The sequence below is a fragment of the Bison bison genome, unplaced genomic scaffold (assembly GCF_000754665.1).
Source record: "Bison bison bison isolate TAMUID 2011002044 unplaced genomic scaffold, Bison_UMD1.0 scf7180017864141, whole genome shotgun sequence".
Classification (NCBI taxonomy): Eukaryota; Metazoa; Chordata; class Mammalia; order Artiodactyla; family Bovidae; genus Bison; species Bison bison.
The window spans coordinates 2,797,594-2,821,235 of record NW_011494713.1 but is presented as its reverse complement, the minus strand read 5'-3'; the positions used below and the strand labels follow the sequence as shown (position 1 = coordinate 2,821,235).

The following is a 23,642-nucleotide window of genomic DNA, read 5'->3' as shown; positions in this document are numbered from 1 at the left end:
ATGGCATCCAGTCCCACCACTTCATGGGAAATAGATGGGGAAACAGTGGAAACAGTGTCAGACTTTATTTTTTGGGGCTCCAAAATCACTGCAGATGGTGACTGCAGCCATGAAATTAAAAGACGCTTACTCCTTGGAAGGAAAGTTATGACCAACCTAGGTAGCATATTCAAAAGCAGAGACATTACTTTGCCAACAAAGGTCTGTCTAGTCAAGGCTATGGTTTTTCCAGTGGTCATGTATGGATGTGAGAGTTGGACTGTGAAGAAAGCTGAGTGCTGAAGAATTGATGCTTTTGAACTGTGGTGTTGGAGAAGACTCTTGAGAGTCCCTTGGACTGCAAGGAGATCCAACCAGTCCATCCTAAAGGAGATCAGTCCTGGGTGTTCATTGGAAGGACTGATATTGAAGCTGAAACTCCAATACTTTGGCCACTTCATGCAAAGAGTTGACTCTTTGGAAAAGACTCTGATGCTGGGAGGGATTGGGGGCAGGAGGAGAAGGGGACGACAGAGGATGAGATGGTTGGATGGCATCACTGACTCGATGGACCTGAGTCTGAGTGAACTCTGGGAGTTGGTGATGGACAGGGAGGCCTGGCGTGCTGCGATTCATGGGGTCGCAAAGAGTCGGACACAACTGAGCAACTGAACTGAATTGAATGAACATAGTAAGTGACATTAAAAGGAAACAGTCACTAAAATCAGCAACACAAAAGGTGTCCTTAACAAATAACTTACTAACAGGAAAAAAGCAGAGGAACCTATAGATGAAAATGAAACTTTTAAGTAAACATGGGACACTCGACCAAGATAAAATCATAAACTGGGTCTTAAAACAAACCTTGGAAATGTTAATAACTGTAAGTTTGAAACCATGTAAGTATATTCTCTGACACTAATGGAGTAACAGTAGAAATACCTGTTAGAAAATACCTCTCTCGGTAACAGAGAGATACCTGAAACATTTCCACATTAAACAAAACACTTCCAAATAAGTCATGGGTCAAAAAGAAAGTCTTGAAGAACAATTAAAAAAATTTTTTCAACTGAACAAAAATGAAGCTACAATGTCAAAATTTGTAAGATGCAGCTACAGCAATACCTAGAAAAATTTATAGCGTTAAAGACATAAATTTAAGAAAGGTCACACATCAGCAGCCTCAAGTTTCAACCTTTAGAAAACAGAAAAACAACAAATGCTATGCTATGCTATGCTAAGTCACTTCAGTCGTGTCCAACTCTGTGTTACCCCATAGACGGCAGCCCACCAGGCTTCCCCGTCCCTGGGATTCTCCAGGCAAGAACACTGGAGTGGGTTGCCATTTCCTTCTCCAATGCATGAAAGTGCAAAGTGAAAGTGAAGTCGCTCAGATGTGTCCAACTCTTAGCAACCCCATGGACTGCAGCCTATCAGGTTCCTCCGTCCATGGGATTTTCCAGGCAAGAGTACTGGAGTCGGGTGCCATTGCCTTCTCCGAACAAGAAATGAACCCCCCCCCCCAAAAAAGAGCAGAAATCAAAAACAGAAAAATAAGAAAAACATCTCTCAAAATATCAATAAAATTGATTAGAATCTAGATACAACGGCCAAAAAAAAGCCAGAAGATATAAATTAGCAATATCAGGAACAAGAAAAGGAAATGACTATAGACCTCACAATTAAAAGGATAATAAGGAAAATTCCTTATTCCTTATTGTTGTTGTTTAGCTACTAAATCGTGCCCAACTCTTTTGCGATCCCATGAACCATTTCCTTCTCCAACGGATCTTCCCGATCCAGGGATGAAACCCAAGTCTCCTGCACAGGCAGGCAGATTCTTTATGACTGAGCCACCAGAAAAGCTCAAAAAAAACTCTGCACGCAAGGTGTTTGATAACTTGGATGAAATGGACCAATATCTTGAAAGATTCAAGCTACCAGAACTCACATCCTCTCTTGTGAAAATAGAAAAGGAAACGCTTTCAATTAATTTCATGAGGGCAATATTACCCTGATACCAAAACTAGAAAAGAAAAACCACAGACCAATATCCCTCATGAACACACACAGAAATGCTCCATAAAATACCACCAAGTTAAATCCAGCAATACAGAACAAGAATAATTCTTAATGACCAAGTGAGGTTTACCCTAGAAATTTCAACATTTGAAAAACCAATAATTTACCATATTGACAAAAGGAAAAGAAAATCCACACCATCTCATCAATCAATAACAAAAAAGCATTAGAAAGCATTCATTTCTAAGAAAATTTCCAGGAAATCAGGAATAAAAGGAAACTACTTAAGACCTGATAAAGTACATCTACAAAGTATCTACTGTTTGGAGTAATAATGGTGACCAACTGAATATTTTCCAAGACCAGTAACAAAGCAAGGATGTCTGCTCTCCAAATAATAACTGACTCCACTTATACAAGATACCTAGAACAGACAAATTACCTAGAACAGACAAGATACCTAGTCAGAAAATTAACTGCTAGATGCCAGGGGCCGGGAAGCATGGAGGGGCAATGGGGAGTTAGAGCTTAATGGAGACAGAGTTTCAGTTTAGGAAGGTGAAAAATTGGGGAGATGGATGATGGTGACAGTTGTCCAACAATGTGAATGTACTTACTGCCACTGTACTGTACCATTAAACATCGTTAAAACGCTATGTTTTACATCATGTGACTTTTACCACAATAAAAACAAACTTTAAAGGAAAAAAGGGGGGGATATCTGCTCTCTATTCATTCTATTCAACATCATATTGAAAACTCCTGCCAATGCAACAAGGCAGGAAAAACAAATGCATAATTAGTACAAAAGAGGAAAAAATAGGAAACTTATCAGTTCCTTGCAACATATGAGCTTTATTTGCATCTCACTTGAAACACAAATCTTTTGCTCTAGAATGGGAAAAGCCAGACTGGGAGAAAACACTTAGAAATGATCATCTTATACAGTACTGTTATTTAAAGTAATTCTCTGGTGATCCAGTGGTTGAGAGTCTGCCTGTCAATGCGGGGTTCACAGGTTTGATCCCTGATCTGGGAGGATCCCACATGCCAAGGGGCAGCTGGGCTCGTGTGCCACAACTACTGAGACCACGCTCTAGAGCCTGTGGGCCGCAACTACCGAGGCCGGGCACCACAACGACTGAAGCCCATGCACCTACAGCCTGTTCTCCACAACAAGAGAAGCCACGGCCAGAAGCCTGCACACCACAACCAACAAGTGGCCCAAGCTCAACTCAACCAGAGAAAGCCATGCGCAGCAACAGGGGCCCAGTGCAGACAAAAATACATCAGTAAAGGTGAAAAAAAAAAACAACACAATTTAAAAAACAGGCAAAAATTTTAACAGATATCTCACCAAAGAAGATATACAGATGGCAAAGAAGCATATTTGTATCATAGGCCATTAGGAAATTGCCAATTAAAACAAGAAAGACAGTGCTATATAACTATTAGGATGGCCAAACTAAAACAGAAACATCATCAAATACTGGCAAGGAAATGAAACAGGAACTCTCATTCATTGCTGATGGGAATACAAAATGGTATAGCCACTTTGGAAGAGTTTAGCAATTTCTTACAAAACTAAAGTCTTAACCATTTGGTCCAGCAAAGACCCTCTCCCTGGTATTTACCCAAAGGAGTTGAGAACTTTTGGACAAACAAAACCTGCTCACAGGTGTATATGACAGCTTTATTCATTAATGTCAAAGCTTGGAAGCAACCAAGAAATTGTTCCACAGGTGAATAAATAAACCACAGTACACCCAGACAAAGGGATATTATTTAGCAATAGAAAGAAATAAGCTATAAAACCATCCAAAGAACCATGGATGAACCTTAAATGCAGCTACATACCGTATAATTCCAACTAGACTATATTCTGGGAAGGACAAAACTATGGAGACAGTAAATGGATCAGTGGTTGCCAGGAGTTAGGGTGTAGGCAGAGCATATACACTATATACACTTGTCAAAACACCAAGTCTTAAACTATGAATTTTGAATGATAAGGATGTGTCAATGTAGGTCCATCAATTATAACAAATGTACCATCCCAGGGTGGGATGTTGATGGGGAGATTTAAGTGGGGGCGGGGGGGGGGGGGGAGGAGTATGGGAACTTTCTATTTCCTGCTCAAGTTGCTATAAACCTAAAACTGCTCTAAAGTCTTTTTTTAAAAAGGCAAAAATATATAGTAAATTCATGCTATCAATACACTTAAATACTTAAATATCCGGGGGGCCGGATAGCTGGAATAATACAAAACAAAAGAGAAAAAAGCAACATAGGAGAGACAGGAAAAACAGAAATCAATGGTAAACTGGGAAATGTAAAGCAAATGTATCAATAATTACATAACAGACTACCTATTACAAAGACAAAATTGCCAGACTGTATCTAAAAACCCAATTTCATGTTGCTTAAAAAAAGATACACATAAATTACTAAGGGAAGGAAAAAAAAAAGAATGGGTGAAGATATACTACACGAAAACTAACCAAACAAAGTTAGTGAGGCTACTCGACAATTTTAAAAAAATTTATAAAGTTTTAAATTTAAATTTGACAATTGAAGTGTATCTGATTTACAATGTTGTGTTAATTACTGCTGTTCAGCAAAGAGACTCAATTATACATATTGTGTGTAAATATATAAATATATACACACATTCTTTTTCAAATGCTTTTCTATTACAATCTATCACAGGATACTGAATAGTTCCCAGAACAAAGCAAACTTTAATACAATACAAAAGCAACTAGGACATTCCAACATTACAAAGTGTTCAATTCACAAGAAAACTTTACATGTATATGTATATCATAATACAGCTTCAAAATACATAAAGCAAAAATAAAATAGAACTACAGAGAAAAACAGACTAATCCAAAAGTACAGTAACATATTTTATAGCACATTTACCTCAGTAACTGATAGAATAAAACAGGCAAAAAGAAAAAAAAAAAGATTTGAACTTAATTAACTGATGACTCAACTGGCATGTATAAAACACTGTATCCAACAACCACAGAATAAGTGTTCTTTTCTAGTACATGTACAAACTTACATACTGGGCTACTGGCCTCCCTGGTGGCTCAGAGGTAAAGAATCCTCTGCCAATACAGGAGACATAGCTTCAATCCCTGGGTCAGAAAGATTCCCTGGAGAAGGAAATGGCCACTCACTCCAGTATTCTTGCCTGGGAAATCCTATGGACAGAGGAACCTGGCAGGCTACAATTCTTGGGGTCACAAAAAAAGAGTAGGACACAAAATGGCAACCCACTCCAGGACTCTTGCCTGGAAAATTCCATAGCCTGAGGAGACTGGTAGGTTACCGTCCATGGGGTCGCAAAGAGCCGGACATGACTGAGCAATTTCACTTTCACTTTTCAGCAACTAAACAACAATAATACTGGGCCATAAAGCATGTCAACATATTTCAAGAAGTTTAAATCTTTTAAAGCATGCACTCCACACACAAAGTAAACAGAACCATTCAATTGTTGTTATTTAGTCACTAAGTCACTTCCAACTCTTTTGCGACCCCAAGGACTACCACCCACCAGGGTCCTCTGCCCATGGGATCTTCCAAGCAAGAATACTGGAGTGGGTTGCCATACCCTTCTCCAGGGGAAGAAACAGACTGAATCCATATCTCCTGTTCGGCAGGCAGATTCTATACCACTGAGCCACATAGTAAGCCCTACCATGCAATTAAACAGCATCAAAAAGGTAAATCAGTAAAATACTAGTTCAACTGGAAAAGATTTCCCAGACAGGACACAAAAAAATTTAGCCATAAAAAAGCCACAATAAATTAAACTATCTTTAACAGAGTAAAATGTTAAGCAACAGAGTGAAAATATCTACAATACCAAAAACCAACAGAGACCTTGAAACCCAGCTTTTATACAGAAAGCCTGCCGACCAGTAAAATACAACCCAACTGAAAACTAGCCAATAGACTGAAATAAGAACTTCACAAAAATGAAATCTAAATGGCCAATAAACAAAGGAAGGGGACTAATCCTAAAATAATAATCGGGTAACTTTAAAACCTCTGACATGGGACTTCCCTGGTGGTCCAGCGGTTAAGAATCTGTCTTCCAATGCAGGGGATGCGGGTTCAATCCCTGGTTGGGGAACTAAAATCCCACATGCCACAGGGCAACCAAGCCTGCACAATGCAAATACAGAAGCCTGTGCGCTGCAATCAGTGAACACGCACACTCTGTAAAGTCCATGATTCACAACAAGAGAAGTCCCACACACCACAATGAAGACCCAGTGCAGCACAATGTAAAAACTAAAAAAGTAAAAATACTGTAATAGAGTCAGGCACACAGCAGAGGGATTCAGCCACACACACACATGTATCCATTCTCCCCCAAACTTCCATCCCCATTAATCAACTATACCCCAATACAAAATGGCTGTAAAAAATAAGTAAAAAACAAAGTAAAACTAGTGACATACCCAGTGAATAGTCCAATATAAAAACTGTTACAGGGCTTCCCTGTTGACTTAGTGGTAAAGAATCCACCTACCAATGCAGAAGACATGGGTTCAATCCCTGGTCCAAAAAGATCTCACATGCTGTGGAGCAACTCAGCCTGTGTGCCACAAATACTGAGCCTGTGCTCTAGAGCCCAGGAACTGCCAACTACTGAAGCCTGCACACCCTAAGGCCCACGAGTCACAACTACTAAGCCTATATGGCTCCACTATTGAAGCCAACACAATGAGAAGCCCACACATCATAACTAGAGACAAGCCCCCACTGGCTGCAACTAGAGAAAAAAGCCTGCACAGCAACAAAGACTCAGCACAACCAAAAATAAACAATTACTTAAATAAAAATCTACTGAACAGCACAGGGAACTCCACTCAATACTCTGTAATGACCTATATGGACTGAAAAAACTAAAAAAAGAGTAGAGAGATATATATGTATATATATATACATATATATATGTATACATATGTGTATATATATATATGTATATATGTATGTATAGCTCATTCACTTTGCTGTACACCTGAAACTAACACAACATTGTAAATCAACTATACTTCAATAAAAACCTTAAAAATAAAGTTTGTCTAAAAATTCTAGTTTTAGGCAGCTATGAGACACAGAAATCACAACACCGATGATCACCCAAGAATAAGAGAAGGTCATCCATGAGCATAATTAAGCAGACAGTTAAGACCTGGTATCCAAAACAGCCACAACCTCAAAAGCTTCTATCATAGTGTGGTAGTGAATGCTTTAGTTGAGCTCTTAGTAATATTTAAGGGCTAGAATCCTACTAACCATGAATTGTCAATGTTGGGAAGGATAGTTTGGCTCTCTGAACATACTAGGGGCTTCTCTGATATCCTAGATGCAAAGGGGTAAGATCTTAGTGGCACACAGTTCAAAATGCACTTATACTCATCATTATTTTACTAAGCAGCTACATCATGCCTCGAACCACATCCCCATATCATCTCATTCAATATTCACAAAAATCTCAAGTCCTTACAGACTCAAAGAAATCACTTTCTCCTAAAGAATTACAGCATTGTTGAAAATTAACATCACTGATACTAGAATCCTCTAGCTTCATGAAACTCTTGGTTCTGAGGGGCACCTAAGGCAATTCAAAATAAGAATTATAGCACTTCATGTTGAAGATTGGAAAGCATTATGACAGAGATAGGGTACAAAGAGAAACTGTGTAATGTGACTACCTGTTATAATCCAATTCTTATAAAGATAAATTTTAAATTTCAAATAACTGATGTCAAACAATTTAGGTAATTAGAACTACTCCCAAACAGACTAACACTGGTTTACTCTGAGTAAATTATTCAAAGCTTGGAACAAACTTTACAAAAACAAAGGATAACAGTAACTCTCAGCTGCCTGCCACTCCACTGAAAACACAAATGAGTAAATCTTAATTTTAATTATACCAAATCAGATATGCTCTAGTTTCCCAAATAAGCTGTATTTTAGAAAAATTTAATCCAAATATGATGTTATATTTTTACAGAAGAGCCAAAAATCCTGCGTCTACTTCATACATCTTTAAACTTCTATTCTGTACTCTATAAAAGGTAGAGGAAATAGTTTACAGTGGCTTCAAATTTTCCAATTCGATCTCTAACATTTGAACTTATCTGTTTTATCTATTATACTTTTATTGAACACAAGGAAAAAAATCAGAAACCAAGTGGTAGTGACTTAGAGGAAAAAAATTAGCCTTTTTTTTGTTTTAGAATAATGCAATCCTGTATTTATTGACATGGAATGCTCAAAATTTTGTATTAAGTGAAAAATTCAACTTTAAATCAAGAGCATCAAGTTGGATTTTTTAATTTATTTTTTAATTGGAAGAAAATTGCCTTACTATGTTGTGTTTTCTGCAGTACAACAGCGAAAATCAGTCATAATTACACACTGGCTTCCCAGAAGCTCTAGTGGTAAAGAACCCACCTGCCAATGTAGGAGACATAAGAGATGCAGATTCGAATCCTAAGTCAGGAAAATCCCCTGGAGGAGAGCACAGCAACCCACTCCAGTAGTCTTTTCCTTGGAGAATCCCATGGACAGAGGAGCCTGGCAGGGTATGGTCCACAGGGTTGCACAGAGTCAAATACAACAGAAGCAACTTAGCACATGCGTGCATGCGTATCCCCTCCTTCATAAGCCTCCCCCCCACCCCATCCTACCGTTCTACATCATCACAGAGTGCCAGGCTGGGCTCCTTGTGTTAAACAGCAACTTCCCATTAGCTACCAGACTTCCCTGTAGCTCAGACGGTAAAGAATCTGTCTGCAATGCAGGAGAGCTAGCTTCAATCCCTGGGTCAGGAAGATCCCCTGAAGAAGGAAACGGCAACCCACTCCAGTATTCCTGCCTGGAGAATCCCACGGACAGAGCAGCCTGGCCGGCTATAGTCCACGGAGTCGCAAAAAGTCGGACAAGACTAACACACACACACACTTCCATTAGCTATCTATTTGACACATGATAGTGTATATATATCAATGCTACTTTCTCCATTCTTCCCACCCTCTCCTTCCTCTGCTATGCTCACAAGCCCCCCATTCTCTACATCTATGTCTCCCTCCTTTCCCTCCAAATAGGTTCCTCAGTACTATTTTCCTAAATTCCATATATATGCATTAATATACGATATTTTTCTTTGACAATTTCACTCTGTAAGGTGTTCATCCACCTCATTACCACTGACTCAAATTTGTTTCTTTTTATGACTGAGTAATATTCCATTGTAGGTATGTACCACAATTTTTATCCATTCATCTGTCTATGGACATCTAAGTTGTATCCATGTCCTGGCTATTGTAAATATTGTTGCAATGAACATTGGGGTACATGTGTCTTATACAACTGTGGTTTTCTCAGGGTGTATGCCCAGTAGCAGGATTGCTGGGTCATATGGTAGATCTATTCCAGGTTTTTAAAGGAATCTCCACATTGTTCTCCGTAATGGCTGTATCAGTTTACATTCCCATCAACAGTACATCCTCTCCAGCATTTACTGTTTGTAGATTTTACGATGATGGCCATTCTGATTGGTGCAAGGTGATGCCTCATAGTAGTTTTGATTTGCACTTCTCTAGTAATTACCAATGTGGAGCATCTTTTCATGTGTTTATTGGCCATCTGTATGTCTTCTTTAAAGAAATGTCCATTTAGGTGTCCTGCCCATTTTTTGACTGGGCTGTTTTTCTGATATTGAGCTGTATGAGCTGCTTAAATATCTTTGGATTCGCCTTTGATTAGCATTCTTAAAAATTCTCAAAGCAGCTTTAGATAGGAGGCAGCCCAGACAATCTTCTTCTGTAGAAACATAAAATTTATTACAACAAATTATATAAAATGCTTCCATATACCTAGGGAAGAATCCTAACCAAAAAGGATTTTCATAATTTCCTTTAGTTATTTCTGTACTACCTTGATAGATATGCTTATTTTTGTCCTTCAGCTCATGTGGCCACCACCAGTTCAAAACGAAAATACATACTGGAATAAGTTTCTAAGGATACATATTTCTTATAAATGTAAGTTTCCTACTCTGGTCTTGCTCTTGACAACCTACAGAAATTTCCAACAGGCTAGAAAGGTTGAAAAGTGAAAACTACTATACACACTCTCAAGAATCTCAAGAATCAAAATTTCAACATACTTCAAAGTAAGTTATTTAATGATCTGAAATCAACTCAGCCATCTACAAAACATTCAGTAGCCTTCTCATTTTCTCAACATCATCCGAAGTAAGGTGTTTCACATCAGTGGATTACCCAGCTGATGTTCACGCCTGTGTGAAAATCAAAACTGCTTTCCATTCTACCAAATACAATTTAACTTTCTGACAATACTGAGTTAGTTACTGGTACAGTATCAGCTGCTGTCCTACAATATAGAAATACCGTTCCAGACTCTCAAACTGTCTTATATTTGCTTTTTATCTTCCAGTACATTCTTATCTTTACAGATATTTTAAGTCACAGTTCCTTTGAGAGTCTCTACTTTTTAATCAGTTTTTTATTCAGTACTGCTTATATGTCTCAAAAAAAAAAAATACAAAAAATGTAAAAAATACATTAAAGGTTACTCAAACCTCAGGCATTATTCTCCAAATGCCTGAGGTTTGACTAACCTTAAAGTACCCTCATTAAAAAACAGTGCATAAATCTTACATTAAGATGTTGGTCAGGCATAAGATAAACTACAGAAACATAAGCAGCTATATGAGAAAGGGGCACCTTCTTATAAATCTGAACAGTTGAAAATGTTACAGTGCATTATCAATGGAAACTCTTAAAAACTGTATGTTTAAATACATACAGTTTACAAATAACTACAAATTAAATGTTTCACTTTCACATACTAGCAAACTAAGCTTTCTTCTACTACAAAAAATTAAGACTCAATTTCCTGGCAAACAAAAAGATCAAGAGGAAAGAAGCCAATTCAAGTGAAGTATATAAACTCTGAGTTAGGTACTTTTACATATTGTCTCATGAAATCCTTCAAACAATCTAGTAAAGGAAGGAAAGTCAGTCGTGTCCGACTCTTTGTGACCCGATGGACTGTAGCCTACCAGGCTCTTCCCTCCATGGGATTCTCCAGGCAAGAATTACTGGAGTGGGTTGCCATTTCCTTCTCCATAATCTAGTAAAGCAGGTATTTAATCACATGTTAAGAATGTGGCCAGTGAGGCTCAGAGGCGTAAAGCCGTATTCCAAGGTTAACGCTTTCTCCAAAATGCAGACCACAATATTCGTAATGACAACACCCTTTCCCCTTCTTCAAAAATATTAATATTATGCATTAAGCTGGTGCAAAAATAATTGTGGCTTTGCATCAAACTTTGCCATTTGATTCTGGAATACATTCTTAAATGTGGTTATGTTATACATCACTTAAATGTGCATTTCTTGCTTTGTTTTTTGCTAGTGACATTACCTGCTGTGTACTTTATTTTAGACTATGGAAATGCCGTTTTAGACAAAAAGCAAATCCGAGCAATTTTATGAGTTCAAAATGAATTGCAAAGCAGCAGAGACAACTCGAAAGAACAATGCATTTGGACCAGGAACTGCTAACGAATGTACAGTGCAGTGGTGGTTCAAGAAGATGAGAGCCTTGAAGATGAGGAGTGGAGTGGCCAGCCATCAGCTGGTCTCAGTTGACTACAACCAATTGAAAGCAATCATCAAAGCTGGTCCTCTTAACAACTACATGAGAAACTGTCAAAGAACTCAACTTCAACCATTCTATGGTCTTGGGCATTTGAAGCAAATTGGAAAGGTGAAAAATCTCAGTAAGTGGGTGCTTCATGAGCTGACTGTAAATCAAAAAAATCGTCGTTATGAACAGTCATCATCTTTTATTGTATGCAGCAATGAAGAGGAATTTCTCAATCAGATTGTGACATGTGACAAAAAGTGGATTTTATACAATAACCAGCAATGACCAGCTCAGAGCTTGGACTGAGAAGAAGCTCCAAAGCACTTTCAAAGCCAAACTTGCATCAAAACAAAGTCATGCTCACTGTTTGATGGTCTGCTGCTGGTCTGATCCACTAGTTTTCTGAATCCCAGTGAAACCATTACATCTGAGAAGTATGTATGCTCAGCAAATTAATGAGATGCACTGAAAACTGCAATGCCTGCAACCAGCACTGATCAACAGAAAGGACCCAATTCTTCTCCACGACAATGCCTGACAGCCCACTGCACAATCAATGCTTCAAAAGTTGAACAAATTGGGCTATGAAGTTTTGCTTCACTAGCCATGTTTCTCTGACCTCTTGCTAACTGACTACCACTTCAAGTATCAACAATTTTTTGCGGGCAAAATGCTTCCACAACCAACAGGAGGCAGAAAATGCTTTTCAAAAGTTCATCAAATCCTAAAGCACAGATTTTTTACACTACAGGTAAAAACAAACTTACTTCTCGTTGGCAAAAATGTGTTGACTGTAATGTTTCCAATTTTGATTAATAAAGATGTGTTTGAACCTAGTTATAATGATTTAAAATTAATGGTCCAAAACCACAATTACATTTGCACCAATCTAATAAATACAAATAATCAATAAATAACAGTGGAATGAGTTGGCTCTTCATATGCCAACATAGAAAGACTGTGAGGATACAAATAAAGAGTAAGGTAAGAGTGTGGGGAATGATCCATCTGCTTAACAGGAGTAAGTAGAAAATTACATATGGGTAAATATATGAATATTTTTCTGAACAGAATTAGATAGATACACACTTAAGAGTGGATTTCCCTTTTTAAAAAAAGTTTTTGAGTTTTGCATTAGGGTATAGCCAATTAACAATTTTGTGACTGTTTCAGATGAACATCGAAGGGACTCAGCCATACACATAACATGTTTTATTTCATACTTTTCTCATTTGAAATTTCCTAAACAGAATGCATGATGTATTTCATTTTCCTTGTAGTCTGTATTTTTAAAACTAATAAAGCCATACTCTTTATAAAAACTAGAGAGTGTCTTAAAGGCTATAAAAAAAAAAATCTAACAAAAGACCTCATACCAGTCTAGAAATCTACACATTAGCTGCTTAATCAATAAATCAAGCAGTCTATGTAGTTATATCTACTGGAGATCAAACTCACTCAGAACAGCATAAATTTACCTAGAACAAACCAGAGTTCATATCTTCTGGTGATGAAAAGTATTTGCAAAATAGATGCACATATATATATTGTTTATACCTATAATAAATGGAATCTGATTATGCTAACTCTACTGAGTTTTGCATCAAGTAGATTTGGAGATAGCAACATTAGTCTTTTAAAAAACCTCCCAATTCTAATTTTAATGGGATTTTCTTTTTTTGACAGTGGAAGTTGCTCAGATAGAGAAACAACTAAAATAATGCCACTGGGACTTCCTTGGTGATACAATGGCAAAGAATCCACTTGCCAATGCAGGGAATGTGTTCGAGTCCTGATCCGGGAAGATTCCACATGCTGTGAAGCATCTAAGCCCGTGCGTCACAACTAGAGCCCAAATGCTGCAACTACTGAAGCCCGCATGTCCTAGAGCCTGTGCTCTGCAACAAGAGAGGCCACTGCAGTGAGAAGCCTGCACACCACAGCTGGAGAGAAGCCCCCGCTCTCTGCAACTAGAGAAAGCCCAAGTGCACCACTGAAGACCAAGCACAGCCGAAAAATAAGATAAATATTTTTTAAAATAAATAATGCTATTGGACACTTGATTAAAGTAAGACTAAACGTCACATTTTTCTAAGCAAATCACACTGTTAAAATATTCCCAACTAAGCACAAAACACTGCAAAAAAAACACTTTAACACACTATTTGCTCATTCACTCTATAAATATTTGCATTACTCAATGTGTGCCAAGTACAATACTAGGCAGGTACCATGGGATTAAGAGGTAAGCAAAACAGCCCCTATCTTTGTAAATTCTTACAGTATGAGGAGGGAAGGACAAAGTCCATTTAATCACAAAATGGTATCAGAGATTATAGTCACTGATCTAATTTAGAGTGGCAAGTCCAAGCAAACTTCAATGAACTAATATTTAAATAAACCTAAAGGCTGAAAAGCCAACCAGAGAAAAGTCAAGGCGCCTTGAAGGTGTGGACTCCAGAGTCAGTTACTGGATTTCAATCTAGGCTCACTATATACCAAGTGTATACATTTAACCACTTCTCTAACCTGAGTCTTCGTTTCTTCATTTTTAAATAACAGGTAACAATAGTACTTTCATCATAAAGTTGTGAAACTTTAAAAAGTATTAATGCAATATGCCTTAGTATAATAAGCCTGTAGTAAGTATTATGTTACTGTCATTAGCAGCATTGGCAAAAGCTCAAAAGGACAAAGAGCTAGTGATAGTTGGAGGAAAAGACTTAAAAACAGCTGAAACACAGTGAATGCCCGGGGACAGGTGAGCAGGAAACAAAGCATGAAGACCTTATTAGCTATGCTATCTAATTCTGAAGTCTCTAACTAAAAGTGGCTACTGAACACTTGACAGGTGGCTAGTTTTAAGATACGCTGTGCGTGTAAAATACACACCAGATCTTGAACACCTAGTATGAAAAAGAAAAGTATCTTAATTTTTAAAATATCAGTTACATGTTGAAATGATACTTAAGATACACTAGGTTAAAAAATATATATTACAATTACAAACCCAAAGACAGAAACAACCCAAGTGACACTGACAGCTGAATGGATAGACAAAATGGGATATATACATATCATAGTACACACATACAATGGAGTATCTTTCAGCCTTAAAGAAGGAAATTCTGTCACATGCTGAAACATGGATGAAACTTAAGGACACTATGCTAAGTGAAATAAGGTAGTCACAAAAGGACCAATATTATGATTCCACTCTTATGAGAAACCTAAGTAGTCAAATTCATAGAGACAAAAGGCAGAATGGTACTTGCCAGAGGCTGGCAGGATGGGATAATGGGGAACTATTGTTTATAGGTACAGGGTTTTGGTTTAAAATGAAAAGAATTCTAGAGATGGATGGTGGTGATGGTTGCACAGCAATATGAATGTATTTAAGGTCACTGAACTAATTGTACACTCAAAAATGCTTAGGATGGTAAATTTTATGTTCTAAGTATTCTAATAAAAATTAATTTTTTAAGTGGCTATGAGAAAAATTATATATGCAGCTTGCATTATATCTCTACCAGTCACACTGCTAAACTTATGTCATGGCAAAATTTTCAAATAAGAAAGGTTTTGAGGAACCATGTGACAAAATCTGGATCTAGTGAGACCTAATGGCCTATAGCAGGAGTCAGCAAATTTCCGGTAAAGGGATAGACAGTAAATATTTTCAGCTCTATGGGCTGTTCTGAAAGTACAGATAATATAGAGGTGAATGGGCATGGTGAATTTGGCTCACTCTAGTTGGCTGACACCTGCCTTAAGACATTCACTGTAAGCAACAGCTCCTACCAGCTCAGTCTTAATTTTCAGGAATCGTATAAACCAGTTCTATAGTCAGAGCCTAAAATCTTCCATAGGGAGAGGTATTTACTACCATGGAAATCAGCAAACACTACAAATTAGTGCTGTTTTCCCCCAAAGAACTAGCTGATAAACATCTACTAGCACACCACTTAGCTTAGGTAAAGAATTAACTTCTCGTCTATGCATTTAAAAGCATACTGGCTGGAAAAACAGTCATTCAAAATTTTCTTCTTTTTGTCGGCAAACAGTCCGACACAACTGAGTGACTGAACTGAACTGATTCAAGTCTTTCTGGGTTCTGTGGTTGAGATGAAGCTTCTCAGTTAAGAAAGGTTGTTCTAAAAAAAAAAGAAAAGCTCTTCTAGAAAAATTGTTTCAGTAACTAGAAGCAAGAATGAACATCCTGTGGCAGTCAAGAGTGTTGAGCTGAAGGGAGAGCAGTTTCAAATGAAGCCATGAGAGGAGGGCAGAAAACAATGAGACTATGTATAGCCAGCTGTCCAAATTCACGAACGCAGAGGGAGACTTTGGGCCTTGAGCATTTGCAGATTTTGGTATCCACAGTGGGTCCTGGAACCAATCCCTGGTGACACCGATGGACAACTGTACTGCACTCAGTAAACACTAAGTAACTGGTGGTGGTGGCGGTTCAGTCACTAAGTCATGTCTGACTCTTGCAACTCCGTGGACTGTAGCCCGCCAAGGTCCTCTGTTCATGGGATTTTCCAGGCAAGAATACTAGAGTGGGTTGCCATTTCCCTTCCAGCATATCTTCCCAACTCAGGGATCAAACTCATGTCTCCCACTTTCTGGCAGATTCTTTACAGCTGAGCCACCAGGGAAGCACATCTTCCCAAACCAGGGACTGAACCCAGGTCTCCCTCATTGCAGGTGGATTCTTTACCAGACTGAGCCACCAGGGAAGCCCAAGAACACTGGAGTGGGCAGCATGTCCCTTCTCCAAGGGATCTTCCCAACCCCGGAATCGAATCAGGGTTTCCAGCCTCACAGGCAGATTCCTTACCAGTTGAGATACCAGGGAAGTCCTAAGTAATTGGTACTGATTATTAATTACCCATTATCATGCATATGGCCTAGATTCAGTTATAAACAAATATTTACTTAGCCCATACAATGTGCTAGGCTTTGGTAACACTACTGGGAACAACCACAGATCTTCTCTAGCACGCACACACACACACACACACACACACACACACAAATTAATCAAATAATCACATGAATACAGGCTTTAAGTTGTAATAAACTATGACCCAAACCAGGATACTGTGAGAAAGTACAATGGGGAATCTCAACCTACTCTGGAAAATTAAGGATACTTCTTTGAGAAAGTAACCTTTGCACTGAGTGGGAATAGCCAGAGTGAGAGGCATTCTGGGTATGAGAAAGTAACCTTTGCACTGAGTGGGAATAGCCAAAGAGTGAGAGGCATTCTGGGTAGCAAGAACAAACTGCACAAAACTCCTCAGGCAGGGGGAAAAAAAAAGTGATTAACAGACCAAGGAACTAAAAAGTCAATAAGGCAAAAGCCAAGTGACCAAGGAGGAAAGATGGCATCGGACTGGAGAGGCAGGAAGGAACCTTATCACACAAGGCCTCATGGCCCCATTAAGTCAAGTCCAAGATCAATGGGGAGCTGTTAGTTTATGTAGAGAGTAACATGATCTGATTAATATTTTTCAGAGACTGCTCTAGGAGTTAATGGGGGTGCAGGGAGGGAACTGACCAGTAGGCTACCATAGTTTCTACGTGAGAAATAATGGCAACTTAGTGAAGCCAATCCTCAATCTTGAAACTATCTATGTAATCTATTAAATACTCCATTGCAGCAATTTTTGGCCTCAGGACACCACTATTACAAATTTGAAACCCCACAGAGCTTTTGAAACTCCATGGAGCTTTTAAGTAGGTTAAAGCTACTGATATACTATAAATTAAAACTAAGAAATCTTTAAAAATATAAATTTACAATAATAAACTCATTACATTAATAGAAGAATTTTCTTTTTTTTTTTAACCAAAAGTAACTATTTTCCTAGTGTGAAGAATAACTGTTTTAAATTTTTGTAAATAACTTCAATCTCATATTGGAAGACAATTGAATTTTTACATCTGTCTTGGTATCCCACATCTTACAGATTCTGAAAAAATATGTTGTTTGTTTCTGAGAAAATTAGAGTGAAAAAAACATCTTGGAAAATTATGAAAGCAGTGTTGAGCTTATGATCCTCCTAGAAGGGCTATGGGGACCCCCAGACCATATTAAGAACTGCTGCTTGCGTAATAGAAAGTCAAGTAATCACAACGAAACGCTTCATAGCAGGAAAGCTAAAAGACAGACAGTAACAAGTATTACACACAATGGAAAGTAACTGGAATCCTCTTGTATTGTTGGCAGGAAAAAAAACTGGTACAACCACTTCGGAAAATAGTTTGGCAGTCCCAAGAGCAGGTCAATAGACAGCTATCATGTGACCCAATAATTCAACTCAAAAGGCATATGCTCAAGAATATGTCCACAAAAAACTTGTGTTAAGTATTCACCTTGGCCTTACAATAGTCAAAAAGTAGAGACACTCTAAATGTCCATCAATTGAGGAATGAATCAACTGGAGAAATAAAATGTGGGGTACGCTGGAATATTATTCAGCAGTAAAATACATGCTACAACACAGATGAACCTTGGAAACATTGTGCTTCTTAAGAAACCAGGCACAAGTTTTCAAAATCTGGTGTCTATTTTACCCCTTCAGCACATTTCAAATCAGTCCAACCACATTTTAAGGGCTCAACAGTCAGACACAGCTTGAGGCACACCTATGGACCGAAGTTCTAGATCTACACTATAAAGTCTTTGTTTTAAATGAAGTTTGTGATAATGACCCTGAGTCAGTGTAATTTCCCCTATCAAGGAAAAGTTCAATTCTATTCAGTACAGTATGTACATTATATCTAAGTATGTTAACAACATGTACATTATATTAATATTTTTCTAAAAGATTCAAGTGATGAAGATATTTCCCAAAACTAGAATACACTGCCTGATTACTTCAGATGACTGTATTTCAAAATCTTAAGACTATAGTCTAGAGAACTATAAAAATCCCAAAGCAACCTAGTTAGTAGCTAGTATATAGAAGTTCCGTCTTTTCTCTGCACTAATTTTAACTACAACATTCTCCTGGACTTCATCTTGCTTACTGACACTTAGAAATCCTCAAACTGTTTCCAATAGCAAATAATGAATAAGAGAAAACATAATCTCATACACAGGGATTTTGCCATTACACATTTAAAAAAATCTATTTACTTATATCATGAAAACCCTTACTAATGAAACCACCTTGGAAAGACACAGTGAAAGTTTATATTCCAACCACCTTTATGTAGAAATTTAAACATTACCCCATTGAGCACTCAACAAAAAAATAAATTTCACATTAATTTCAAAAAGTATAAGCTTTATCATCAACCTTGAATGAGTTAAAATTGAATACAAGTTGTATTAAAGTATCCTGTTTCTCCCTGTTACAAACAGAAATAGAGGGAAAAATAAGAAACTTAATAACCACCTTACAACTTGTTTATACCTTATCCAAGAAATTTAATATAATTTCACCCAATCAATTAGAACACACTCATATACATACTCCAGAATACTAGAGTGGGTAGCCTTTCCCTTCTCCAGCGGATCTTCCAGACCCAGGAATTGAACCAGGGTCTCCTGCAATGCAGGCGGGTTCTTTACCAACTGAACTATCACAGAAGCCCTGATACTATTTCGGCACAGTGTAGTAAAAGAATTTACATTACACAGAAAACAGATTTTTAAATTGTAGAAAATGGGATGTGTCTAATAGAAAGCCTAAGCCTTCAATATTATTTTCTGTAGGTCTTCTGCTTATCCTTTTTATCTCTAAGATTACATAAGAACTTTCAGGACCAAATACTTCCCAATTTTTTACAAAACATTTTCAGTGAAATCTCAACGTCATTAAGCTTGTTTTATTGACAAATTTTAATCTGTAGTAAACAGTTTAAATCTGTGAAACCCTCAGAGAAAAACTTAAAATTATAGATGACAGAAGTTCTCTTGTGCTTTAAGTAGAATTTTTCAAACCATGTGAAAACTACTTTTCTTATTCTTGTACATTTTTGCAAATGTACTTCCCCCTAACAGAGCCCACAGGTAGTTCTATTTGTCTTCAGGTTCTTGACGCAATGAATGATAAGCTTAAATTTTTATCACATTTTCTACTTTAAAAGAAAGTATTTTTCAAAATAAAAATTCAACTACCATGAGAAAACACTGCTGCAGAAAGACTTTATCTGTTTAAGTTTTACTTTGGTTACAGAGGAGTAAAACTAAAACTTCCACAGAATTTGAAATTCTAATTTCACCATCAAAAAAGTTTAAAAATCTTCACAGATAATAGTATAATAAACTGATCTAAATGAATTTTTCTATTTACAAAATATTGACTTTCTTTCTAATCTTTTACAGTAAAATGCTTAAGCATGGCTGCTTTAAGCAGCCAGAATAATGGAGACCTGAACCTGAAATCCTAGAAAGAACTATGGTCTTCAAAAGTTAACATGGCTACACACTCATTAGAGTAACAAAATAAAAAAGAATATTATCATCAAATGTTTGTAGGAATGTGGAGCAACAGGAATTCCCATGCACTGTCAGTGGGACTGTAAAGTACAAGCACTTTAAAAAAATACAACAGTTCCTTATGAAAACTAAACATTCAGCTTCCCTGTTACACACACTCATTCCACTTCTAAGCATTAACAAGACAGATAAAAGCATTCATCCAACAAAAAGAGTTGTACAGAAGTGTTCAGAGCAACTCACTGGAAAGAGTCCAGGTGACTTTCAATATGAAAATGGATAAATTATGGTGGTATATTCACACAATGGAAGACAAAAAGCAATAAAAAGAAAGAACTACTGTGATATATAATCAGTTCAGTTCAGTTGCTCAGTCGTGTCCGACTCTTTGTGACCCCATGAACCGCAGCACGCCAGGCCTCCCTGTCCATCACCATCTCCCGGAGTTCACTCAAACTCACATCCATCAAGTCGGTGATGCCATCCAGCCATCTCATCCTCTGTCATCCCCTTCTCCTCCTGCCCCCAATCCTTCCCAGTATCAGAGTCTTTTCCAATGAGTCAACTCTTTGCATGAAGTGGCCAAAGTACTGGAGTTTCAGCTTCAGCATCATTCCTTCCAAAGAAATCCCAGGGCTAATCTCCTTCAGAATGGACAGGTTGGATCTCCTTGCAGTCCAAGGGACTCTCAAGAGTCTTCTCCAACACCACAGTTCAAAAGCATCAATTCTTCGGCGCTCAGCCTTCTTCACAGTCCAACTCTCACATCCATACATGACCACTGGAAAAACCACAGCCTTGACTAGATGGACCTTTGTTGGCAAAGTAATGTCTCTGCTTTTCAATATGCTATCTAGGTTGATCATAACTTTTCTTCCAAGGAGTAACATATTAGTCTCAAAACCCTAAGCCGAATGAAAAAGCCTTACCCAACAGAGTGTATCCTGTATACCATTTATGTGAAACTCTATATTTAACTTATATGCAGAGTACATCATGAGAAACCCTGGGCTGGAAGAAGCACAAGCTGGAATCAAGACTGCCAGGAGAAGTATCAATAAGCTCAGATATGCAGATGACACCACCCTTATGGCAGAAAGTGAAGAGGAACTAAAAAGCCTCTTGATGAAAGTGAAAGAGGAGAGTGAAAAGGTTGGCTTAAAGTTCAACATTCAGAAAACTAAGATCATGGCATCTAGTCCCATCACTTCATGGGAAATAGATGGAGAAACAGTGGAAACAGTGTCAGATTTTATTTTTGGGGGGCTCCAAAATCACTGCAGATGGTGACTGCAGCCATGAAATTAAAAGACGCTTACTCCTTGGAAGGACTGAACTGAACTGAACTACAATAAGCAAAACTAGTCCATAGAGAAAAACAGTGGTTCAATCGGGGAGAGTGACTGAACTCACTAGGAAAGGGCAAGAGGGAACTTTCCAGTTAATTATAAAGCTCTACAACTCCACAAGACTTCAGATTACACAGGTGTATTTGTGTAAACTCGTGGAATGGCAACTGGCTGCATTTCACTGCAAGTCAAATTTACCTTCAAAAATTTTAAGTTGAAACCCTGAACTCAAGGGTTCAGTTCAGTGGCTGAGTTGTATCCGACTCTTTGCGATCCCATGGACTGCAGCACGCCAGGCTTCCCTGTCCATCACCAACTCCCAGACCTTATTCAAACACGTCCATTGAGTCGGTGATGCCATCCAATCATCTCATCCTCTGTCGTCCCCTTCTCCTCCCGTCCTCAATCTTTCCCAGCATGAGGGTCTTTTCAAATGAGTCAGTTCTTCGCATCAGGTGGCCAAGGTATTGGAGTTTCAGCTTCAGCCTCAGTCCTTCCAATGAATATTGAGGACTGATTTCCTTTAGGATAGACTGGTTGGATCTCCTTGCTGTCCAAGGGACTCTCAAGAGTCTTCTCCAACACTACAGTTCAAAAGCTTAACATGTACTAATACTTGTAACTTGCTTTGAATTGCATCCAAAAAATAAAATTGACCAATAAATGATTGTGTGATAAAGCATAAAGCAAGATGCTAACTGTAGGTGATGGACACGTAAGAGTTCACTGCACAATTATTCCAACTTTCCTGTACGCTGGAAAATACTTTAAAAATTAAGGGAAAATTTTATAGGAAAATTGAGAGACCAAAAAAATAGGGATTCAAAAGGTGGTCAAAGTTTCTCACGATGCTACACATTCTTACTACTTGACAGAATACACCACCTTTCATAATCATTTAAACAAATACCGCAATTATTTATTGTTCCTTAAGGGAAACTTACAGGTACGTTTCATTTTTGCTTCCTCATAAACTGTTCACACTGTCTTGATATCTGCTGACCAACTGTCTGAGATCAATTCAGTAATTACGGAAATATTCTGAGACGTATATTTAACAAAAACTAAAAGCATTTAAGTTCCTCAAGATCATTAATTAACTGCAATAACTGTATTCCTGAACAGATTTTAAGCGGTAAATTACTTTTAAATTTCCTCCATTAACTCCAGGTTCGTGCTCTTTCATCTGACTGCAATTGCTAACATGTGAATAACGTTGCTATTCCTCTAAAATCAAACAAAAACCTCCCCAACGACTGGCATCTAAAGAATGACAAATACACTTAAAAAAAAAAAACAAACACAGAACCAGCAAGTCGTCAATGAAAGTCATCCACCTTTCTCCTTAAGCCTAGTTCTACGAAGATTCGGCTGAAAGCAATTTCTACGTCATAGCTCATTTTTTCCTTTAAAGACTGGAAGGTGGGAAAGATTTCATCGGTCAAAACGCAGAACTAAATGCACACGTGCTCTTCACCCCAAAAATCTACTTTAACCCCCAGGCAGGTAAAACAATGAGCACCCCCTCTTTTTTTTTTTTCCTCCAAGAGACAAAACCGCAGACCGGGCTGAGCCAAACCCTCGCCCAGCCTCCACCCCGCCCAAGCCAGGCGGCGGGTCTCTTTCCTTTGTGCGGAGTCAGAGGGAGGCGGCTGGAGGCGGGGAACTAGGGGAGGAGGCTGGGGTCGGCGGACGCCGGAGCAAGAGGAAGGCGCAGAGGAGAGCGGCATCGGCGCGTCCCATAAACAGGCCAAGAGGCCCCGCCACAAGCCTCTGCGGTGTCCCCAGCAGCAAACCCACAAACCTGGGTGTGATCTAATTTGGGATCAGACCCAGGAGAAAGGCCGAGGGCACCTCCGGAGACGACCCCTTCCTCCCAAGCCCTTGCAAAACCGTCTCCTCCTGCCGCTGGCGGAGGTCCTGCCGCCATCCCCGCCCCGCCCCGCGCCTAGCGCGGCCCTCACCTGCTGGACGGAGCTGTTCTCGGGCACTGCGAACTCCTCCTTCTCCTTCGGGGTCTTCACGGTGACTTTCATGATCTTGGGTTCCGTGGAGGCGGTGGCGGCAGGGGGCGCCGGCACCTTCGGCCGCGGCGGCGTTGTCCTGGGAACTCGGAGGGCCGC

General features: G+C 38.6%; 1 protein-coding gene across 1 annotated transcript in view; it reads right to left on the bottom strand.

Moving 5' to 3' along the window:
* UBQLN1 (ubiquilin 1) overlaps window positions 1-23,636 on the bottom strand; it is a 58,248-nt gene extending 34,612 nt beyond the window's left edge. The window contains exon 1 of the mRNA XM_010840071.1: window positions 23,484-23,636. Coding sequence (XP_010838373.1) covers window positions 23,484-23,555 — 72 coding nt within the window. The 5' untranslated portion in view covers window positions 23,556-23,636. The remainder of the gene's footprint in view (window positions 1-23,483) is intronic.
* Between the last annotated feature and the right edge of the window lie 6 nt (window positions 23,637-23,642).